This window comes from Bufo bufo, chromosome 5 (genome assembly GCF_905171765.1).
Source record: "Bufo bufo chromosome 5, aBufBuf1.1, whole genome shotgun sequence".
Taxonomy (NCBI): domain Eukaryota; kingdom Metazoa; phylum Chordata; class Amphibia; order Anura; family Bufonidae; genus Bufo; species Bufo bufo.
Window position 1 is genome coordinate 354,042,365 of NC_053393.1, and position 24,729 is coordinate 354,067,093.

The 24,729-nt window shown below is 47.8% G+C and overlaps 1 protein-coding gene across 2 annotated transcripts in view; it reads left to right on the forward strand.

Annotated features, from left to right (window-relative positions):
* The window catches only part of NSUN2 (NOP2/Sun RNA methyltransferase 2), an 88,941-nt gene that overhangs the window by 57,392 nt on the left and 6,820 nt on the right, over window positions 1–24,729 (forward strand). For both annotated transcript variants that reach the window (XM_040432484.1, XM_040432483.1), the window contains 5 exons: window positions 5,561–5,653; window positions 8,285–8,420; window positions 20,946–21,026; window positions 21,122–21,260; window positions 23,624–23,663. In XM_040432484.1, coding sequence (XP_040288418.1) covers window positions 5,561–5,653; window positions 8,285–8,420; window positions 20,946–21,026; window positions 21,122–21,260; window positions 23,624–23,663 — 489 coding nt within the window. The remainder of the gene's footprint in view (window positions 1–5,560; window positions 5,654–8,284; window positions 8,421–20,945; window positions 21,027–21,121; window positions 21,261–23,623; window positions 23,664–24,729) is intronic.

The window sequence follows — 24,729 nt, forward strand, 5'->3', positions numbered from 1 at the left end:
TCAGGAGAGAGCTCTGGCTGAAGGTCTGGAAAGCGGACGCTGCCTCCAAACGTTCCTTGGCGGGGCTTCCGTTTGCGGGTTCCCGCCTTTTCGGGGTCCGCTTAGACGAACTTATTTCAGAGGCCACGGGTGGTAAAAGCACCCATCTTCCTCAACCCCAAGCCAGGGGCGCCCCCCGCGGACGCCCTGGTGCGTCTCGTTTTCGGTCCTCCCGCAGGGCCTCTGGGGCTCCCACCACAGCTGCCGCTTCGGCTCCTCCCCAGGACAAGCGTAGGAAGCCGTTTTTTCGGGCGCAGCCCTCCTGGCGCAAGCCGCAGGCTGCCCGCACACCCGCAGCAAAACAGTCCTCTGCCTGAAGGCGCGCCCCCACCCACCCGGGTGGGGGGCCGGCTCCTCCTTTTCAAGGACGTCTGGATGGCTCACGTCTCCGACGCCTGGGCCCTCGAAATTGTGTCCTCCGGATACAAAATCGAATTTGCATCCTTCCCTCCGGATCGGTTCTTTCGCTCCCGCCCCACGCGAGACCCAAAAGACGCGGCTGCGTTCTCCGCGGCCGTTCAAGCCTTACTGGACAGGGGGGTGATTACCCCCGTTCCTCTAGAGGAAAGATTCCAAGGGTTCTACTCGAACCTCTTTGTAGTTCCCAAGAAGGGAGGTTCGGTGCGGCCCATTTTGGACCTCAAAAAGCTCAACCGTTTTTCTCCTCCTTCGACGGTTTCGGATGGAGTCCCTCCGCTCCGCGGTGGCTTCCCTGGAGCAGGGAGATTTCATGTCTTCCATCGATATACAGGATGCCTACCTCCATGTTCCGGTAGCCCAGTGTCACCATCGCTTCCTTCGATTCGCAGTGGGGGACCTCCACTTCCAATTTGTCGCCCTTCCCTTTGGACTGGCAACAGCCCCCCGGGTGTTCACCAAGGTCCTGGCCCCGGTTTTAGCCTTACTCCGTTCCAGGGGTGTTTTTCTGCTACCGTACTTGGACGATATCCTCATCAAGGCTCCGTCCCTTTCTCAAGCGGTTGCCAGCGTGGATCTCACTCTAGAGACTCTGGCGAGGTTCGGTTGGGTCATCAACTTCCCCAAGTCCTCTCTTCCCCCCTCCAGACAACTCGTCTTCCTGGGAATGCTTTTAGACACGGGAGCGGCGGAGGTACGTCTTCCCTCGGAAAAACGTCTGATCCTCCGTGGGGCGGTTCGGGGTCTCCTTCTCCACCGTCGACCGTCCTTCCGCTTCTGCATGCGGGTATTGGGGCAGATGGTTGCCTGCTTCGAGGCGATCCCATTTGCGCAGTTTCACTCCCGCCCTCTCCAACGGGCGATCCTCTCCTCCTGGGACAAATCGCCGCAGTCTCTGGATCATCCCTTCCATCTTTCGCCTCCGGTGCGGTCATCTCTCCGCTGGTGGTTACAGTCCCCTCTTCTGGGCAGGTCCTTTCTGCCACTCAACTGGTTGGTGGTTACAACCGATGCCAGTCTCTCGGGCTGGGGAGGCGTGTTTCCTCCCCGATCCGTCCAGGGCATTTGGTCTCCATCGGAGTCCAAACTCTCGATCAATGTCCTGGAACTGAGAGCGGCCCTTCTGTCTCTACGACACTGGACTCATCTGCTGAAGGGTCATCCAGTTCGTGTACAATCAGACAACGCCACGGCCGTGGCGTACATAAACCACCAGGGGGGCACTCGCAGCGCTGCAGCGATGCGAGAGGTCACCAGCATTCTCCGTTGGGCGGAAGCCCACGTCCCGGCCCTATCTGCAATTTTTATTCCAGGGGTGGACAATTGGGCGGCGGACTTCCTCAGTCGCACCACCGTCGACCCCGGCGAGTGGTCTCTTCACCCGGAGGTATTCGAGGCCATTTGCCTTCGTTGGGGCATTCCGGACGTGGACCTCATGGCCTCAAAATTCAATCACAAGGTCCCCGCCTATCTGTCCAGGGCCAGGGATCCGGGAGCTTGCGGAGCCGACGCCCTCGTTCTTCCTTGGCGAGGCTTCGCGCGCCCATACATATTCCCTCCCATCCCTCTCCTGCCCAAGGTCCTTCGGAAGATCGCGGCGGAAGGCGTCTCGGTGATTCTGGTCGCTCCGGACTGGCCCCGCCGGTCTTGGTATGCCGACCTCATGCTGCTCCTGGCAGACGCGCCCTGGCCACTGCCCGCCAGGGAAGATCTTCTCTCTCAGGGACCGATCTTCCACCCGCGTTTAGGGTCCCTACGTTTGACGGCGTGGTTGTTGAGACCACCGTCCTGACACGTAGGGGCTTTTCTGCGGACGTCGTCCGCACCATGATCCGCGCCCGTAAGCCGTCCTCTTCTAGGATCTATTATAGGACCTGGAGGACTTTTTTGGGGTTCTGTGCCGAGCTGGGGATTCCTCCGCTCCGCTTTTCTCTCCCCACCGTTTTGTCCTTCCTGCAGAGCGGACTGGCCCAAGGTCTAGGCCTTAGTTCTTTGAAGGGTCAGGTATCTGCGCTGTCCATTTTGTTTCAGCGCCCACTGGCCCCCCTTGGCCCTGTCAAGACCTTCCTTCAGGGCGTGGCTCACGCGGTTCCCCCGTATCGCCCTCCGGTACCGCCCTGGGACCTGAACCTGGTTCTCTCAGCGCTCCAGGCTTCTCCTTTCGAGCCTCTGCGGACGGTTTCCTTGCGACTTCTGTCCTGCAAGGTTATTTTCCTTGTAGCAATCACCTCTTTTCGGAGGGTGTCCGAATTGGCTGCACTCTCCTGTCTGGAACCTTTCCTAGTGTTCCACCAGGACAAGGTGGTTCTTCGTCCGGTCCCTTCCTTCCTTCCTAAGGTGGTCTCCGCCTTTCATCTGAACGAGGACATCGTTCTCCCCTCTTTGTGTCCTTCCCCTTCCCATCCGCGGGAGAGGAAGCTTCATCGCCTGGACGTTGTCAGGGCGCTCAAGATTTACCTGGAAGTAACCAGCTCTTTCAGGCATACTGACTCGCTCTTTGTGGTCCCGGAAGGGTCGCGCAGAGGGATGGCGGCATCCAAAGTTGCTATCGCTCATTTTGTCAAGATGGCTGTTACTGAGGCTTATCTCGCCAAGGGCAGGGTTCCTCCCCTTGGTGTTACCGCTCACTCCACTAGAGCGGTCGGGGCTTCCTGGGCTCAGAGAAATCGGGCTTCTTCGGAGCAGATTTGCAAGGCGGCCACTTGGTCCTCCTTGCACACCTTCACCAAGTTCTACAGGGTGCATACTCATGCGTCGGCTGACGCTGCTTTAGGCCGTCTGGTGTTGCAGGCGGCAGTTGATTGATGCCTCTGGTGTTGGTTGAGTTGTTCTGGTCCCTCCCTTCTGGGACTGCTCTGGAACGTCCCATGGTTTCCTGTGTCCCCCAAGGAATATGGGCGAGAAAAGGAGACTTTTGTATTACTTACCAGTAAAGTCTCTTTCTCGCTCTTCCTTGGGGGACACAGCACCCGCCCTTCATTGGGTTACAGTTGTGGTTCCGGCTTGGTTGCCCCCGTTGGGGCTCGACAGTTCTTTTTCCGGTTGGTGGTTATCTTTCACTACTTGGACACGCAACTGGCAGTCTCTTCTCCAGGCTGAAGGGTATAGCTGATGGAGGAGGGGCTTACAGCTTTCGCTTAGTGTCACGCCTCCTAGGGAGCAGAGCTATACCCATGGTTTCCTGTGTCCCCCAAGGAAGAGCGAGAAAGAGACTTTACTGGTAAGTAATACAAAAGTCTCCTTTTTACAGGTAAGGGTACTTTCACACTAGTGTTTGTTTTCTGGCATTGAGTTCTGTCCTAGGGGCTCAATACCGGCAAAAAACTGATCAGTTTTATCCTAATGCATTCTGAATGGAGAGCAATCCGTTCAGGATGCATCAGTTCAGTCCCTCTTATGTTTTTTGGCCGGAGAAAATACCGCACCATGCTGTATTTTTCTCTCTGGCCAAAAATACTGAACACTTGCTGGAATGCCGGATCCGGCATTAATTTCCATTAAAATTTACCACATTGACGGATCTGTTTATCCGGATGACACCGGAGAGACAGATCTGGTATTTCAATGCTTTTGTCAGACGGATCCGCATCCGGCTCAATCTGACAAATGCATCTGTTTGCGTCCGGAACTGCCTGCCGGAAGTGTGAAAGTAGCCCAAGCACAAAAATCCTATTATTGAGGCTAGTTTATTATTAAGGCCTACCGAATCTGTATTACAGTGTACACACGTGTGCTGTCGGAAATCCACCTGGCCCTCTTCACTATAATGGGGAGCGGTGTAGAGGCGGCTGGACAAATACTGCTGCACGCAGTGTGAAACTGGCCTAAAAAAGTTTGTGTAGGTGTCATTTTTTTCAACCTATTAAAGGGAATGTGTTTTCAGAAAATGACCCATCAAGTTTTTGTTAGTTTTTTTAAAAAAGTTTTTAAAAAAATATATATATATATTTTTTTTTTTACATTTTCCATGTCCTTTATCTTATTTAGTAGAAAAAAAAATCCAAAAATCTTGCAGATTTCACACAAGCCCATAGGCCTAAAATATTGAAGATTTGACTTCTATAGGAGAGTTTTCTAGACATGCTCTGTGACCTTTGCAGAGGTCAGGAGGGAGTAGATGAGCCTTGACAATTGCCTGTTGTGAATCGTGGATCCTGCGTTATCTATACAGAGGTGATGTATGATGTTGTAATTCTGCCTGTGATGGCTACGGAAAAGTTAGGCTACTTTCACACCTGCGTTAGGTGCGGATCCGTCTGGTATCTGCACAGACGGATCCGCACCTATAATGCAAACGCTTAGATCCGTTCAGAACGGATCCGTGTGCATTACCATGAACAAAAAAAAAAAAAAAATATATATATATATATATTTTTTTTTTTGTTCATGATAATGCAAACGGATCAGTTTTGACTTTGCATTGAAAGTCAATGGGGGACGGATCCATTTGAAAATTGAGCCATACTGTGTCAACTTCAAACGGATCCGTCCCCATTGACTTACATTGTAAGTCTGGACGGATCCGTTTGCCTCCACACGGCCAGGCGGACACCCGAACGCTGCAAGCTGCGTTCAGGTGATGCATTCTGAGCGGATCCGCATCCACTCAGAATGCATTAGGGCTGGACGGATCCGTTCGGGGCCGCTTGTGAGAGCCTTCAAACGGAACTCACAAGCGGAGCCCCTAACGCTAGTGTGAAAGTAGCCTTACCTGTGCAAGACAGGAACATTTTACAATTTTAGATTTTATAAATTTAGCTAGTGACAGAAAATCGAAACTAAAATCACAAATATTTCTAAGAAGTATGTAACATTAAAAACGGGATTTAAACAACAGGTTGTTTTCTGATGACACATTCCCTTTAAGTTACTGGTTTCCCTTGGACATGGCATAGCAATGTCCTTCTGAGGAAAGGTCTAGGATATTAGAAGACTCATCAAAAGAATTTAGCTTAAATGCGTGATTGAGCTGTCAGAGAACTAGAGATAAGGGCTACAGATCAAGCCATCAGTGCAGCTCTTATCTACAGATAAGTAGAATGCAATAATAAAAATATTTTCCCAAAGTGTCCATAGCTTTTAAACATTTTACTCCTGTGTATAGGCCTCCACCAGCCAAAAAAATGAAGTTATTTGGATTTAAAGAAGATCCATTTGTTTTTCTGTCAGAGGATGATCCAATCTTTCCCCCTATACAGTAAGTGTTTTTTTTTTTTTTTTTCCCCCAACAGAATTGTGCATTATACACTGCATGCAGAATTATTAGGCAAATGAGTATTTTGACCACATCATCCTCTTTATGCATGTTGTCTTACTCCAAGCTGTATAGGCTTGAAAGCCTACTACCAATTAAGCATATTAGGTGATGTGCCTCTCTGTTATGAGAAGTGGTGTGGTCTAATGACATCAACACCCTATATCAGGTGTGCATAATTATTAGGCAACTTCCTTTCCTTTGGCAAAATGGGTCAAAAGAAGGACTTGACAGGCTTAGAAAAGTCAAAAATAGTGAGATATCTTGCAGAGGGATGCAGCACTCTTAAAATTGCAAAGCTTCTGAAGCGTGATCATCAAGCAATCAAGCGTTTCATTCAAAATAGTCAACAGGGTCGCAAGAAGCGTGTGGAAAAGCCAAGGCGCAAAATAACTGCCCATGAACTGAGAAAAGTCAAGCGTGCAGCTGCCAAGATGCCACTTGCCACCAGTTTGGCCATATTTCAGAGCTGCAACATCACTGGAGTGCCCAAAAGCACAAGGTGTGCAATACTCAGAGACATGGCCAAGGTAAGAAAGGCTGAAAGACGACCACCACTGAACAAGACACACAAGCTGAAACGTCAAGACTGGGCCAAGAAATATCTCAAGACTGATTTTTCTAAGGTTTTATGGACTTATGAAATGAGAGTGAGTCTTGATGGGCCAGATGGATGGGCCCGTGGCTGGATTGGTAAAGGGCAGAGAGCTCCAGTCCGACTCAGACGCCAGCAAGGTGGAGGTGGAGTACTGGTTTGGGCTGGTATCATCAAAGATGAGCTTGTGGGGCCTTTTCGGGTTGAGGATGGAGTCAAGCTCAACTCCCAGTCCTACTGCCAGTTTCTGGAAGACACCTTCTTCAAGCAGTGGTACAGGAAGAAGTCTGCATCCTTCAAGAAAAATATGATTTTCATGCAGGACAATGCTCCATCACACGCGTCCAAGTACTTCACAGCGTGGCTGGCAAGAAAGGGTATAAAAGAAGAAAATCTAATGACATGGCCTCCTTGTTCACCTGATCTGAACCCCATTGAGAACCTGTGGTCCATCATCAAATGTGAGATTTACAAGGAGGGAAAACAGTACACCTCTCTGAACAGTGTCTGGGAGGCTGTGGTTGCTGCTGCACGCAATGTTGATCGTGAACAGATCAAAACACTGACAGAATCCATGGATGGCAGGCTTTTGAGTGTCCTTGCAAAGAAAGGTGGCTATATTGGTCACTGATTTGTTTTTGTTTTGTTTTTGAATGTCAGAAATGTATATTTGTGAATGTTGAGATGTTATATTGGTTTCACTGGTAAAAATAAATAATTGAAATGGGTATATATTTGTTTTTTGTTAAGTTGCCTAATAATTATGCACAGTAATAGTCACCTGCACACACAGATATCCCCCTAAAATAGCTAAAACTTAAAACAAACTAAAAACTACTTCCAAAAATATTCAGCTTTGATATTAATGAGTTTTTTGGGTTCATTGAGAACATGGTTGTTGGTCAATAATAAAATGAATCCTCAAAAATACAACTTGCCTAATAATTCTGCACTCCCTGTATAAAAGGTGAGGAGGTATGTGGGCTCGTTGTACCTCACAGCATTCTGTAGATCAATGGTATACATTTCAGAAGGGCTTTTAGCACATACAAAACATCCTCAAAATTATATTGGTCAGGTTTACATTGCATGGAGCATTCTGTACCCAGCAGTGTGTCCTGTCCTATAAGACGCATCTAGGTTTTAGAGGACAATAAGAAAAAATAGATCAGACCTCGGCTAACAGCCCCAATCAGACCCCCAACAAGACTTCAGCTCAGACCCCAATGTGAATGACCCCTAATCAAACCTCAGCCCCCATTGCCTCATATCGGCCCTTCGGCAGCCCCCATTGCCTCATATCGGCCCTTCGGCAGCCCCCATTGCCTCATATCGGCCCTCGGCAGCCCCCCGCTCATTAGTATTCGCCCCATAAGACACAGGGGGAAAAATGCGTCTTATGGGGCGAAAAAAACTGTACCTGCCGAGTGGGAAATGGATTGACATTTTTAATGTATTGTAAAGCAAAAAAGGCCTACACGATAATTTGAAGTTAAATCTGGCTGCACATTTATTTCCTGATATTGTTAAGATAGCCATACACATTAGGTTAATGTCAGCCAAGCCCACCAATTTCGCAAACCGACCTACCAACCAGTGTGTAGGGGGATGTCCCACCTTTTTCCCGATAGCAGATTGAAATACAAGATGACTGATCCACTTGTTTTCAGGGGGGATAAGCCACTGCTAGAGGTGTCTGGCAGCTGCTTACTCCCCTCTCCACATGCAGAACACCTGCATATTTGGCCTAGCCAAGCATGCATATGTATAGGGGGTTAGGAGGAACAGCTGTTCTCCAACAGCTGTCTAGTGTAGACTAGCTATAGTTACTGGTTAGTTCTCCCCTGTATTAATGTGCTAACACAAACTAAGGTGACTCTATTAGGGCTTCTTTACAAATGTCTGACTTAACAGGAAATGATATATATGGCAACAAATCTATTTAAAGTTGGAAGCCTAATGACCTTTTAATTTGGCAGGAAATTCTATGCCCTAGATTCATCTTTCCCACAGCGAAATCTCTTGACTCGCACCCAAGAAGGGAAGAAGAAACAACTGTATATGGTCTCCAAGGAACTGAGAAATGTGCTGCTTCATAATAGCGAAAAGATGAAGGTATTTTTCCACATTTTGAACCCCTCCCAACGCAGAGGCGTTTTGGTGTACTTCTCATTTTCTGTTTTTACCAGCAATCCTTCATCAATAAACTATGGTACTTCTGTGGCCCCTTCAGTATCTGGAATAGTGAACAAGACTTCAGTAGTTGTCCAGTTTAGAAAACCCAGGTCATCTGTTGTATTAGGAAATTGTACATTTCTTGGCCACAGTAGAGTGGTTATAAAGAGCGTCTCTCTCTTTTGAGGATCTGTCCTGTCCTGTCCTGCATTATGCAGACTGGTTTGAATGGCCACTAGTTGATGTTTACTTTTCTTTGTGATGGGGGCACTAAAGATTATATCTAGGGCCAGATTTATCATTAGCTCAAGTCAAAATAATGGAATGAAAAAGTCGCAAATTTTTGCGCAATCACTAAAACTTTTATTGGCTCTGCTCGCCAGTTTTCTGAAAGTGGGCGGGTTTTCTTATGTAAATGAATCTCTAGACAGATTTACTATTGCGACTATTTAAAAAGTCGCAAAAAATAGACCATGCTTATCTTATGCGACTTTTAAATAGAACATGCGACTTTTTCGTAAAGACGTGCGACTTTTGTAAAGCCGCTTACTAAAGGATAAACTGCTACACATTTATCACAGTATTAAAGGACCATTAATAAATCTGACTTGGCCAAAAAGTGACTTTGCAAGAAAAAGTATGTGAACCCTTTGGAATGATATAGACTTCTGCACAAATTGGTCATAAAATGTGATCTGATCTTCATCTAAGTCACAACAATAGACAATCACAGTCTGCTTAAACTAATATTGAACACACCATTTGCTTTTCTCAAAAAGCATTGCCTGATGTGAATGATGCCTCACACAAAAGAGCTCTCAGAAGACCTACGATTAAGAATTGTTGACTTGCATAAAGCTGGAAAGGGTTATAAAAGTATCTCCAAAAGCCTTGCTGTTAATCACTCCACGGTAAGACAAATTGTCTATAAACGGAGAAAGTTCAGCACTGCTGCTACTCTCCCTAGGAGTGTCCGTCCTGTAAAAATGACTGCAAGAACACAGGACAGACTGCTCAATGAGGTGAAGAAGAATCCTAGAGTGTCAGCTAAAGACTTACAAAAGTCTCTGGCATATGCTTACATCCCGGTTAGCGAATCTACGATACGTAAAACACTAAACAAGAATGGATTTGATTGGAGGATACCACAGAGGAAGCCACTGCTGTCCAAAAAAAACATTGCTGAACGTTTACAATTTGCACAAGAGCACCTGGATGTTCCACAGCAGTACTGGCAAAATATTCTGTGGACAGATGAAACCAAAGTTGAGTTGTTTGGAAGAAACACACAACACTATGTGTGGAGAAAGAGGCAAAACACACCAACATCAAAACCTCATCCCAACTGTGAAGTATGGTGGTGGGGGCATCATGGTTTGGGGCTGCCTTGCTGCGTCAGGGCCTGGACGGATTGCTATCATCGAAGGAAAAATGAATTCCCAAGTTTATCAAGACATTTTGCAGGAGAACTTAAGGCCATCTGTCCACCAGCTGAAGCTCAACAGAAGGTGGGTGTTGCAACAGGACAACAACCCAAAGCATAGAAGTAAATCAACAACAGAATGGCTTAAACAGAAGAAAATACGCCTTCTGGAGTGGCCCAGTCAAAGTCCTGACCTCAACTCGATTGAGATGCTGTGGCATGACCTCGAAAGCGATTCACACCAGACATCCCAAGAATATTGCTGAACTGAAACAGTTCTGTAAAGAGGAATGGTCAAGAATTACTCCTGACCGTTGTGCACGTCTGATCTGCAACTACAGGAAACGTTTGGTTGAAGTTATTGCTGCCAAAGGAGGTTCAACCAGTTATTAAATCCAAGGGTTCACATACTTTTCCCACCTGCACTGTGAATGTTTGCATGGTGTGTTAAATAAAAAAATGGTAACATTTAATTATTTGTGTTATTAGTTTAAGCAGACTGTGATTGTCTATTGTGACTTAGATGAAGATCAGATCACATTTTATGACCAATTTGTGCAGAAATCCATATCATTCCAAAGGGTTCACATACTTTTTCTTGCAACTGTATGTAAAAGTGGAGTAAGATGTAAGTGTAATGATAAATCTGGTCCATAGCGTGATGATGCTTTCCTAGTACGTGAGCAAATTGTGGTATGTGATTAGAAGACAACTCCATTAGCTAATATTAGACATTTACAGCTTCTTTAAAGGAATATTCCACGTACAGGATGTTAGCCCCAATCTATTGGAGAGGTAATAATTGTTGGTGGGGATCCAACCAGTCCCATCAAACTTTGAATGGGGCGGTAGTGCGGTTGCTTAACCATTGGTTCCATTCAAATGGGGAGCACAGGTCTGCTGTTCTTATAATTGTGGGGCCACCAGCAGTTGGACACCCATCGCTATAACTTGCTACTGGAATACAGTCAGGTCCATAAATATTGGGACATCGACACAATTCTTACATTTTTGGCTCTATACACCACCACAATGGATTTGAAATGAAACGGACAAGATGTGCTTTATCTGCAGACTGTCAGCTTTAATTTGTGGGTATTTACATCCAAATCAGGTGAACGGTGTAGGAATTACAACAGTTTGCATATGTGCCTCCCACTTGTTAAGGGACCAAAAGTAATGGGACAGAATAATCATAAATAAAACTTTCACTTTTTAATATTTGGTTGCAAATCCTTTGCAGTCAATTACAGCTTAAAGTCTGGAACGCATAGACATCACCAGATGCTGGGTTTCATCCCTGGTGATGCTCTGCCAGGCCTCTACTGCAACGGTCTTCAGTTCCTGCTTGTTCTTGGGGCATTTTCCCTTCAGCAAGTGAAATGCATGCTCAATCGGATTCAGGTCAGGTGATTGACTTAGCCATTGCATAACATTCCACTTCTTTCCCTTAAAAAACGTTTTGGTTGCTTTTGCAGTATGCTTTGGGTCATTGTCCATCTGCATTGTGAAGCGCCGTCCAATGAGTTCTGAAGCATTTGGCTGAATATGAGCAGATAATATTGCCCGAAACACTTCAGAATTCATCCTGCTGCTTTAGTCAGCAGTCACATCAATAAATACAAGAGAACCAGTTCCATTGGCAGCCTTACATGCCCACGCCATGACACTACCTACCACCACCATGCTTCACTGAGGTGGTATGCTTTAGGATCATGAGCAGTTCCTTTCCTTCTCCATACTTTTCTCTTCTTATCACTCTGGTACAAGTTGGTCTTGATCTCATCTGTCCATAGGATGTTGTTCCAGAACTGTGAAGGCTTTTTTAGATGTCGTTTGGCAAACTCTAATCTGGCCTTCCTGTTTTTGAGGCTCACCAATGGTTTACATCTTGTGGTGAACTCTCTGTATTTACTCTGAAGTCTTTTGATTGTTGACTTTGACACGCATACACATACCTTCTGGAGAGTGTTCTTGATCTGGCCAACTGTTGTGAAGGTTGTTTTCTTCACCAGGGAAAGAATTCTTCGGTCATCCACCACAGTTGTTTTCCGTGGTCTTCTGGGTCTTTTGGTGTTGCTGAGATCACCAGTGCGTTCCTTGTTATTAAGAATGTTCCAAAGAGTTGTTTTGGCCACGCCTAATGTTTTTTGCCATCTCTCTGATGGATTTTTTATTTTATTTTTTTAAGCCTAATGATGGCTTGCTTCACTGATAGTGACAGCTCTTTGGATCTCATCTTGAGAGTTGACAGCAACAGATTCCAAATGCAAATAGCACACTTGAAATGAACTCTGGACCTTTTTATCTGCTCATTGTAATTGGGATAATGAGAGAATAACACACACCTGGCCATGGAACAGCTGAGAAGCCAATTGTCCCATTACTTTTGGTCCCTTAACAAGTGGGAGCCACATATGCAAACTGTTATTCCTACACCGTTCACCTGATTTGGATGTAAATACCCTCAAATTAAAGCTGACAGTCTGCAGTTAAAGCACATCTTGTTCGTTTCATTTCAAATCCATTGTGGTGGTGTATAGAGCCAAAAATGTTAGAATTGTGTCGATGTCCGAATATTTAAGGACCTGACTGTCTTAAGGTTTTAATTTTAAAGAGCAGTTGGTCTAAAATCTTTTTATACTGAGAATTTATACAACCTATTCTATGATGGTATACAAAATGACTAAAAACCCAATACGGATAAAATTTCATTAAATGAGTTGTTGTCAATAGTACTCGGGTATTTTTGGAACTCCCATAGAAGTGAATTTTTTCTTAAAGTTACTTTCTCGCCCAGTTCCTTGGGGGACACAGGAAACCTTGGGTATAGCTCAACTCCCTAGGGGGCGTGACACTAAGTGAAAACTGTTAAGCCCCTCCTCCATCAGCTATCCCCTCAGCCTGGAGAGAGAGACTACCAGTTTTTGCTTAGTGTCCAAGGAGGCAAGACACTCCCTGCTCATGCAGGGTTCGCTCTTTGTCCTTTCTTTTTGTTTTTTTATTTTATTTTTATGCTTTGTTCGCAGGGATAACAGACGCCTGGACCTCTGTTTTCCCGGGGTCGAGCTGCGCCAGTGCCGGCAATCCGCACTGCTGCCTCCCCCACAGAAGACAAGGAGGACCAGGGCAGCTCAGCTCCCCTGCATCCCGCCAGCGTAAGGGTCGCCCACCCGACAAGCCCCTCTCCAGCTTCCTGCCACTGCGGTGCCAGTTGCTGAAGGGGCGACCCTGCTGGAATGGACAGAGGGCGAAGACATCAGAATGGTGAGAGTGGCTGCTCCAGCCCTATTCCAGCAGTACCCCTTCCCCCTCTCCACACGCTGCAGACCTCCAGTGGTAACATCTCATGACCCACACACCACTTATCTTTTCAAGGATTTATCTGGTTCCCCATGAGTTAGGGACCTCATTTTGCCCTCCCTAGCACCTTTACTTAGGGCACCCTAGTTCTGCAGTACGGGCAGTAGCTTGCCGGCTGCGCGGCAGCCGCCGGCATACCCTTTCACTGCCGGCCGACATCGCGACCACTCAGTGCGGCGGCCGGTGCACAAATCATTCTCCCCTTACCCTGCGGCGGTGGTGCGGCGCATCTAGGATTCCCCCGTTCATCAGAGGGCCTCTGGATGTCCGGCCCTTCTTATTCAGCGCCGGCCGTGGAACTTCAGACCGGCGCCATTAGTTTCAGTTTAAATTGCGCGCGCAAGAAACTCAGTGCGATCGTCGGGGGGGGCGGTGCTTCGCTTCCCGCGCTCCTCGAATCCCTCCTAGCACAGTATGCACCGCAGAGCCTGACGCCACCGCTGCTGTCTCTTGCCCTTACTCCTGATGCATCTGGACCTGCAGGATCCTCTGGCCGTCCCTCCTGCTCCTGCTGCTGCTGTCATTGCTGCTACTGCTGATACTGCTCACTCCTGTGATCTCTGGGTCTGGTAGGACTGTTAACCCCTTCCTAGTTTCAGCGGCCCTAGCCTTCCTTTTGGCCCCTCTTACCTGCCCAATTTCACCAACATGTCCGATCCCACTGGGGCCCCTAAACCCTGGTACCATGCCTGTACCTCCTGTAAGGAACCTTTTCCACGGGGACAGTCTGATCCGCACTGCTTTGCATGCCAGGCCTTATTACAGGATCTGCCGCCCGCCGTGCCGCATCCTGTTTCCTCTGGTCCACCCGACTGGGCTAGGTGTCTATCCCAGGCCGTGGAAAATCTCACCCATGTTGTAGGCCACAATCAGCCGACTCTGCAACCCGCCACACCCCCTGCCATGCCCTCCGGTTCTGCTGCTTCTGCCGCCCTGTCTGGGTCTCCTGGTCCCAGTGTAGCTTCCAGGGCCAGGCACTCCCAGAAGCGTTCCAGGGTAGATTGTGCGTCTTCCTCAGATGCGTTCCTATCTCCTCCACGCGTGCGGACTCAGTCGGGCCATTCCTACACTCAGGACATGCCCTCTGAGGGAGAACTGGCGGATTCTGATTGGGACATGGACTCAGCACTGCCGGCCAAACTAGCCTCTGCAGTGGGTCATTTTATCGCAAATATTTGCAATACCTTTAAATTACACGATGACCCTCCCAGCGTGGACCAAGCTGGTGTGTCCTTTTTCCGCCCCAAACAGGCGTCCAAGGTCTTTCCTCTTCACGCCGACTTCTCAGTGGTCTCTAAGGCTTGGGCTCGACCTGACGCCCGTTTTACCCCCCCCCCCCCCCCCCCCCAAGAAGCTGGATATATGCTATCCTTTTCCGGCGGATTGCGTCTCCACTTGGGCGTCCCCACCTAAGGTTGAGCCCCCTGTGGCCCGCCTGTCTAAGAGCACTACCATTCCTGTGGCGGACGGCTCCTCCCTTCAGTCCACTGAGGACCGCCCTATGGAGTCCCTTTCAAAGGCTATATTTTCGACCTCTGGGTCAGCCCTCAGACCGGTCTTTGCCTCCGTCTGGGCGGGCAAAGCGGTCTTGGAATGGGGTTCGCAACTTGACCAGGAACTGGGCTCGGATGTTTCTATTCAGGACCTCCGGTCGCTGGCCCAAGTGATGGTTCAGGCAGGGAAATTCGTTTGCGAAGCCTCCCTCGACGCGGGTGCCCTCATAGCCCGTTCTTCCGCTCTAGTGGTTTCGGTTCAAAGGGAACTTTGGCTGAAAGTTTGGTCGGCGGACGCCGCTTCCAAGCGCTCCCTTGCCGGTCTGCCTTTTGCGGGCTCCCGTCTATTCGGAAATCGCCTAGACTAAATCATTTCGGAAGCCACGGGTGGCAAGAGCACCCATCTTCCACAATCCAGACCTAAGGGTGTCACCAGAGGTCGCTCTGGTTTCTCTCGCTTTCACTCTTCACGCAGGTCCTCCGGCACTCGACCTGTGACTAGTCCCTCCCCTGGTCCTTCCCAAGACAGGTGGAAGAAGCCCTTTTTTCGCCCGCAGCCCACCTGGCGTAAATCCAGAGGGCCCCATCCTGCACATCCCTCCACGACCAAGCAGTCCTCCGCCTGAAGGTGCGCCCCCACTTTTTCAGGGACGCCTGGCAGGCACACATCCCCGACGCCTGGGCGCTCGAGATTGTATCCTCCGGATACAAAATCGAGTTTGCGTCCCTATGGATCGTTTCTTTCGGTCCCGTTCTCCGCGGGACCCCGAGTGTGCGGCCGCCTTCTCCGCAGCCATTCGCGCCCTTCTGGACAAGGGGGTTATCGTTCCCGTTCCTCAGACGGAACGTTCCCAAAAAGGAGGGTTCGGTGAGACCGATTTTGGACCTCCAAAAGGTTAAACCGTTTTCTCCGGCTTTGCCGATTCAGGATGTAGTCCCTCCGGTCCGCGGTAGCTTCTCTGGAGAAAGGGGATTTCCTGGCGTCTATCGACATCCAGGATGCCTACCTTCGCATTCCGATTGCTCGATGTCACCATCGCTTCCTTCGCTTTGCGGTGGGGAGCGATCACTTTTTTGTCACCCTTCCCTTTGGCCTGGCGACAGGTCCGCGGGTCTTTACCAAGATCCTAGCCCCTGTTCTGGTCTTACTCCGCTCCAGGGGTGTTTTTCTGCTTCCTTACTTGGACAACGTCCTCATCAAGGCACCATCGCTCTCCCAGGCGTCCACAAGTGTGGAGCTCACGCTGCAGACCTTGGAGCGGTTCGGTTGGATTATCAACCTTTCCAAGTCCTCCCTTACCCCCTCCAGACAACTCATCTTCCTGGGGATGTTGCTGGATACAGAAGCGGCGGAGGTACGTCTCCCACGGGAAAAGCGCCTGGCCCTCCACCGCTCGGTTCGGATCCTTCTTCTTCACCGCCGTCAGTCCTTCCGGTTCTGCATGCGGGTGTTGGGACAGATGGTGTGCTGCTTCGAGGCGCTCCCGTTCACGCAGTTTCACTCTCGCCCCCTCCAAGGGGCGATTCTGTCTGCCTGGGACAAGTCCCAGGAGAGACTGGACCGGTCTTTCCTTCTACCTTCCCAAGTTCAGACCTCCCTCCTCTGGTGGTTATGGACCCCTCTCCAGGGGAAATCCTTTCTGCCGATGACCTGGTTGGTGATCACCACCGACTCCAGCCTGCAGGGTTGGGGAGGGGTGTTTCCTCCCCGCACTGTACAGGGCACTTGGTCCCCAGCGGAGTCCAAATTGCCGATAAACATACTGGAACTGAGGGCGATTCTCCTATCTCTCCGCCACTGGACTCCCCTGCTTCAGGGTCATCCCGTCAGTGTACAATCTGACAATGCCACACGTAAACCACCAAGGGGGCACTCACAGTGCTGCGGCTATGCGGGAAGTGTCCCACATCCTCCTCTGGGCGGAAATTCATGTTCCGGCCCTGTCCGCGTTTTACATTCCGGGCGTGGAGAACTGGACGGCAGACTTCAGCCGGACCGCCATCGACCCGGGCGAGTGGTCTCTGCACCCCGACGTGTTCGAGTCCATTTGCCTCCGTTGGGGTCGTCCGGATGTGGATCTCATGGCCTCCAGGTTCAACCACAAGCTCCCCACCTTCCTGGCCAGGGCCAGGGACCAGAGGGCATGCGGCGCAGATGCTCTCGTTCTTCAGTGGACAGAATTTTCCCTCCTGTATGTGTTTCCACCCCTCCCCCTTCTGCCTCGGGTTCTCCGGAAAATCGCGTCAGAGGGCGTTCCCACGATCCTGGTGGCTCCGGATTGGCCTCGCCGGTCTTGGTACGCCGACCTGATACTGCTCCTCGGAGACGCGCCTTGGCCGCTGCCTCCAAGAGAAGACCTTCTTTCTCAAGGGCCAATCTTCCACCAGCATTTACAGTTACTGCGTTTAACGGCGTGGCTGTTGAGACCGCAGTCTTGACGCGACTGGGTTTTTCTGCGGATGTGGTTCGCACCATGATCCGCGCACGGAAGCCGGCCTCGTCCAGGAATTATTACCGGACTTGGCGATCTTACCTAGGATTCTGTTAGAATCTGGATGTTCATCCTCTGTTTTTCCCTCCCCACGGTCCTGTCCTTTTTTACAGTCTGGCCTGAACCTCGGTCTGGTCTCTGCTCTGTCTATCCTCTTCCAGCGTCCTTTGGCCCCCCTCGGGCCTGTCAAAACCTTCATCCAGGGAATTGCTCACTCTGTTCCTCCCGTATCGCTTTTCCATTCCGCCCTGGGACCTTAATGTTGTGCTCTCGGCGCTTCAAGCCTCCCCCTTCGAGCCGTTACGAAAGGTCTCTATTCGCCCTTTTGTCCTGCAAAATCATGTTCCTTGTGGCCATCACGTCTCTCCGACGGGTGTCTGAAATGGCGGTGCTTTCTTGTACTGAGCCCCTTTTGGTTTTCCACCGGGATAAGGCTGTTCTCCGTCCGGTCCCTTTCTTCCTCCCGAAGGTGGTCTCCGCATTTCATCTCAATGAGGACATCGTCCTCCCTTCCCTTTGTCCGTCTCCTTCTCACCCTCGAGAACGGGAGCTGCACCGCCTGGATGTAGTTAGGGGCCTGAAGATTTACCTGGAGGTCACCGGTCCCTTTCGCCGCACGGACTCTATTTTTGTGGTTCCTCTATTGCCCGCTTCATCAAGATGGCTATTGCTGAGGCTTACTGCGCCAAGGGCAGGGAGCCGCCCTTTGGTGTTACCGCTCATTCTACCAGAGCGGTCGGTGCCTCTTGGGCTCAGAAGAATCGGCTTCGGCTGAGCAACTGTGCAAGGCAGCCACCTGGTCTTCCTTGCACACCTTCACCAAGTTCTACAGGGTGAACACTTATGCATCGGCGGATGCTGCTTTGGGCCGCCTGGTCTTACAAGCGGCGGTTTCTTGATACCTCCGGTGGTTTCGTCTTGGGCTGTGGTCCCTCCCCTATTGGACTGCTCTCGAATGTCCCAAGGTTTCCTGTGTCCCCCAAGGAACTGGGCGAGAAAACGAGATTTTTGTATAACTTTTGTGTTACCTTCCTTGGGGGACACAGCACCCACCCATTGTTCTGGTTCTGCAGGTTACGGTTTAGTTGCCCCTGTCGGGTAGTTGATTTGTTTGGTTCCACTTGGTTGGTCATTGCCTTTTTTCACTACCTGGACACGCAACTGGTAGTCTCTCTCTCCAGGCTGAGGGTATAGCTGATGGAGGAGGGGCTTAACCGTTTTCACTTAGTGTCACGCCTCCTAGGGAGTTGAGCTATATCCAAGGTTTCCTGTGTCCCCCAAGGAAGAGCGAGAAAGAGATTTTACTGGTAAGTTATACAAAGATCTCCCCTTTTTATTCAACCAGCAAGTCATTTTTTGACGGGAAATGACATAGGTATCTCCCAAAAGATAAGACTATGTACAAGAGGCATTATTGTGGAAAAAAAAAACATTTCTCAGCTTTTATTTACATTTGAGCAAAAAGTGTCCAGTCCAAAATTATTCATACCCTTCTCAATAATCAATAGAAAAGCCTTTATTGGCTATTACAGCAATCCAACACTTCCTATAATTGCAGACCAGCTTTTTGCATGTCTCCACAGGTATTTTTGCCCATTCATCTTTAGCAATGAGCTCCAAATCGTTCAGGTTGGAGGGTCTTCTTGCCATCACTCTGATCTTTAGCTCCCTCCACAGATTCTCAATTGGATTCAAGTCTGGACTCTGGCTGGGCCACTCCAAAACGTTAATGTTGTCTGCTAACCATTTCTTCACCGCTTTTGCTGTGTGTTTTGGGTCATTGTCATGCTGAAATGACCACTGGTGCTCAAGGCCAAGTTTCTCTGCAGACTGCCTGATGTTGTCATTGAGAATCCTCATGTATTGCTCTTTTTTTCATGGTGCCGTTTACTGTGATTAGGTTCCCCGGTCCATTGGCTGAAAAACCACCCCAAAGCATTAGGTTCCCACCACCATGTTTGACAGTGGGGATGGTGTTCTTTGGGTTTAAGGCTTCTCCTTTTTTACGCCAAATAAAGGAAACCTCATTTGTGACCAAACAATTAAATTTTTGTTTCATCTGACCATAAAACAGAAGACCAGAAGTCATCTTCTTTGTCCAGATGAGCTTTAGCAAAGGCCAAGCGAGCTTTTGTGTGCCTTATCTGGTTAAGTGGCGCCCTCCTTGGTCTGCATTGTGCAGTGTCCGTTGGATTGTCTGCCTTGAGACATTGCCACCAGGATGGCCTTGGTGGTGATCCTTGAATTCTTTTTCACCTCTCTAACTATCCTCCTTTTCCACAGTGCTCAAATGTAAATAAAAGCTGAGATGTTTTTTTTCCACAATAATGCCTCTTGTACATCGTCTTATTATCTTTTTGGGAGACACCTATGTCATTTCCCGTCAAAAAATTACTTGCTGGTTGAATATAAGTAACTAAGTCAAAATTTGCCAGGGGTATGAATAATTATGGGCAGCTGTGTGTATATATGTGTGTATATGTGTATATGTGTATGTGTGTATATATGTATGTATGTATGTATGTATGTATGTATATATATATATATATATATATATATATATATATATATATATATATATATATATATATACACATATACATATACATATACATATTCTATAAGGCAAGTAAGGCTACTTTCACACTTGCAGTAGTGTGATCCGCCACTGACTGAATGCATTGCAAGGACGAATCCGTCTCTCCGCTTGTCATGCGGACAGACGGATCCGTCCTGTATCTCTTTTTTTCACATTTTTACCGGTCTGCGTATGCGCAGGCCGGAAGGATGGATCCGGCATTCCGATATTTTGAATGCCGGATCCGGCACTAATACATTCCTTTGAGGAAAAATGCCGGATCCGGCATTCAGGCATGTCTTCAGTTTTTTTGGCCGGAGATAAAACCGTAGCATGCTACGGTTTTATCTTTTGCCTGATTAGTCAAAACGACTGAACTGAAGACATCCTGATGCATCCTGAACGGATTACTCTCCATTCAGAATGCATGGGGATATGCCTGATGAGTTCTTTTCTGGTATAGAGCCCCTGTGACGGAACTCTATGCCGGAAAAGAAAAACGCTAGTGTGAAAGTACCCTAAGAAGCCCAAGGAGCTGTTACTAACGTTTCTGGAGCCCAGCCACGCCCCGCATACTCCGAATCTCCTCCTTGCTCCCCGACGTCACAAAGCTAGAGCGCTGTAATCTCTCAATGCGCGAGCTAGCGCATGCGCAGTGTCGGCATAGTCTACCTTCCCTGTGCTGGCATCAGTCTCAGGGAACAAACTGCGCATGCGCTAGCTTGCGCATCGCTAGATTATGGCGCTCTAGCTCTGGGACGTCAGGGAGCAAGGAGGAGATTCGGAGGATGCGGGGCGTGGCTGGACTCCTTCACAGTGGGCGGTGCTGGGCTCAGAGTCGGAGAACCCTGGACTCCTCTCTCAAGCATGGAGGAGACCGGACTCCTCTAAGGTTCATTTACATATCTATACAATTTTTGACACAATAAAAGCAGAGAGCGCTGGGGACTGGATATTGCGGATGTGGTAGTGGCAATCTAGCAGCCCATTTCCTCACCTCTATACCCAAAATCCAGGTGACAGGTTCCCTTTAACAAACTGGATAGGCACAAATGGCAAAAAAAGGCGATGCAGATAACTATATTAGCTTACCATCTGCTTTGCTTTCTATTGCAGGTAATAAACACTGGCATAAAAGTGCTGTGTCGGAATAGTGACGGGGAACAGTATGGTTGTGCTTACAGGCTTGCACAAGAGGTAATTTGTGCATGAGTATATTTACATATATAATTTTTTTTTTATGTGGATACATGCAGCTCTATAGAATAAATGTTCTTATTTTTCATTTTCAGGGAATTTATACAATTTATCCTTTTATTAAGTCAAGAGTGGTAACAGTATCTGTAGATGATATCAAGATTCTTCTCACTCAGGAGAATCCCTTTCTGAGTAAATTCAGCAGCGAAACTCAAAAGCAAACTAAGGATTTAGGTAAGTCTGATAATTGTAGTCTATCAGTAGTAGCTATACCTACCGAGACTTGGTCAATGAGGACCTGTGCCTTTTCATCCCATCACTCCTTCCCCCTGTTCATTCATTCAGCTGTTTGGATTAGGAGAGATGGGCTAATGGACCGCCTGCAGCTCACTTTCTGCAGATACATTAACACTAATGACCACTTGACTGGTTGAGGGCTCATCTAATGAGGTTTGCTTGAGGCCTTCCAAGTTCTGTCACAGGGCAGCTCAAAGATGCTGTTAATGTTTTGCTCCTATGTTGTGTTCTCTTTAGCCATACATTCAGTGCTGATTAATGTCTTAAACAGTATTCCAAACTGTACACCTTTGTAAGGAAAGCAGTAAAACTATACACAAAATAGGTCATCAAGCACGACCGCTACATTTAGTGCTTCATGTACATGACCATATTTATATATATATATATTTTTATTTTTTTTACTGTTTTGACGAAGACCCATTCTTTTCTACGGCGTCCACATCCATGTGTCCGTCCCACAAATTATAGAATGTGTCCTATTCTTGTTGCAAACAAGAATGGGCACTTCTATTGGGCCTACAAAAAATGCAGAATAAACACAGCCGGCATCTGTAGTTTGTAGGTTTGTGGTTTGCGGACCACAAAATACAATATGCTCTTGTGCACAAGGACTAAGGGTAAGACCAACCAGTGGGGCTGAACACATTCAGCTAACCAAGCCTACATGCAGCAGAGAATTGCCACTTGATTGGAAAAATTGCAAGGCTTTTGCTGCTACATTTGGGTGCTGTTTGGTCACGTGCGTTCCATCGCATTGTGTGTCCGCACCCCAAGACTGGGTCTACATGTTGCAGCTGCACCTCTCCCACTAAGTTCCTGCTACATGTAAATGGAATTTTGAAAACCCCATTAGCTTGACCTTTACTGTAAATTGTCACATTTTTGGTAGAGCATTGAGAACAACTGAAAAAAATGCACAAATCTGCAGCAATTGAACTTCATTTTCATTATGTGCTTGGCTTTTGTTATTCTATATGCTTACTACTTAGTCTGGCCATACACATTAGAAAACTGATAGGCTACTATCTCCCCTGACCTCCTCCTTCCTTATACACCTGCTCGCTTGGCCTAGTTAGCAGTGAAGGGAGAAAGCTGCTGCCAGACATCTCTTCAGCTTATCTCTCGAGAGAACAAAACGATCGGCAACTGAAATGCAACAGCCCAGTCCTCATCTCCCTCATACAGATGGTCAGCTGGTCCTACCGACTGTTTGGTCAAAGTGTATCTAATGTGTATGGCCAGCTGTTTGAGGGAACTGGGCAACATAGGTGGCATTCCAGCATGGTGATCTTTAGTTCATGCCAGTGTTGCCTTAGAGTAGATTTGATTTTTTTACACTGCCCATGGATCTCCTCCTACACAGTAAAAGCATACTGATAGGTTAGGCTACTTTCACACTAGAGTTCGGGTGTCCGCTTGTGAGCTCCGTTTGAAGGCTCCGTCCAGTCCTAATGCATTCTGAGTGGAGGCGGATCCGCTCAGAATGCATCAGTCTGGCAGCGTTTGTCCTCCGCTCCGCTCAGCAGACGGACACCATAACGCTGCTTGCAGCGTTCGGGTGTCCGCCTGGCCGTGCGGAGGCAAACAGATCCGTCCAGACTTACAATGTAAGTCAATGGGGACGGATCCGTTTGAAGTTGACACAGTATGGCTCAATTTTTAAACGGATCCGTCCCCCATTGACCTTCAATGTAAAGTCAAAACCGATCCGTTTGCATTATCATGAACAAAAAAAATAAATAAATAATCATTTTATTTTTTTTTGTTCATGGTAATGCAAACGGATCCGTTCTGAACGGATACAAGCGTTTGCATTATAGGAGCGGATCCGTCTGTGCAGACATCAGACGGACCCGCTCTGAACGCAAGTGTGAAAGTAGCCTTAATTGACTCCTTCCAGTTGGCTTTGACAAATGTAAGTATTGTAACCGGTTCAGGATGTCTTTTCTGTGGACTCCCAATGCTGTCTGTCTTGGTTGTTATGTAATACAATTGTGTCAAAGAGCTTAAAAGACAGCAACAGAAGGACCTGGGATTAAAAAGGCCAAATCTATGTTTGATTTTTCTCCTGCATGCCACATAAAGCATTTCTTCTCAAGCGTTGTCCGTGTGCCAATCTCGATTTTATAACAACAATGCTCCCTAATTGCAGTTTAACTAATCTTTTCATGTTCTGCAGGCTTCCCACAAACATTTTAATCCTCCAGTACTGAATAGTGTGCGTTGGCTAGAACAGAACTGGACTATAAATATATATGGTTATTTTATTCCTTTTTTTTTTTTTTTTATCATTCTAGCTATGGGAAGTATCATCCTAAAATTTGAGGCAGATCCACAGTAAGTAATCCTAAAGTGTAATGAACATAGGAGACCTCCATGTTATGTGTATTCTTTTATTTCTTTAAAAGGGTTTTCAGGGGGCGAACATTTTGTTTTTAAGAAGAATCGGTTAAAATAAAAGTAAAGTTAAAAAATAAAAATAAACCTCACTTATACACTGCCTATGCCGTTTAACACTGCTCAGATCCCTTCTGCTCTCACACACAGTAAATAGCTGGAGATGCCCACTTGGCCAATTACTGGCTGCAGTGCTAACCTGCGCCTTTTTAACGTGACTATTTTTGTTTTTGCATTACATTAGATACATATTTTATTCTATATACACTACTCACAAAAAGTTAGGGATATTTGGCTTTCCGGTGAAATTTATGGAAACTTGAACAGTTCACGCTACAGTGATATATCATAAAAGTAAGGCATTTAAGTAGAAGCATGCAATGGTGATTTCCTCATCTCAAACAATTTATTGAAACAAAAGCCAACAGTGGTGGGTTATACCCCCACAAAATATGTCAGTGTCTCAATAACTTGTCATGTGGCTTTGAACATCAGTTACAGCTTGACAACGATGTCTCATGCTGTTCACAAGTCAACTTTTTGTCTGCTGAGGCATGGTATCCAGGTTTTATTGAAGAGCGGCCCTCAGGTCATTGAGGTTCTGGGGTACAGAGTTACAAGCCTCTGCACGGTGACTCAGCTGATACTATAGGTTTTCAATGGGTTTCAGGTCTGGAGAAAGTGCAGGCCACTCCATTTGAGGTACTCCAGTCTCCAGCAGCCATTCCCTAATGATGCGACCTCAATGAGCTGGCACATTGTAGTCCATGAAGCTGAAATTTGGCCTGTGTTCATGCAGAGGCACAATAACTGGATTTATGATGTTATTCGAGTAGTATGGGCTTGTCACTGTACCATTTACAAAGTGTAGGGCAGTTCTGTATTCACTAGACACAGTGGCCACAGTGGCTGGTGCATAGCTCTCTCCTTGACGTCTCCAACATCGTTGGCGGCCATCATTTCTGCTGAGCATAAATTGACTTTCATCAGTGAACAGCACTGAGGC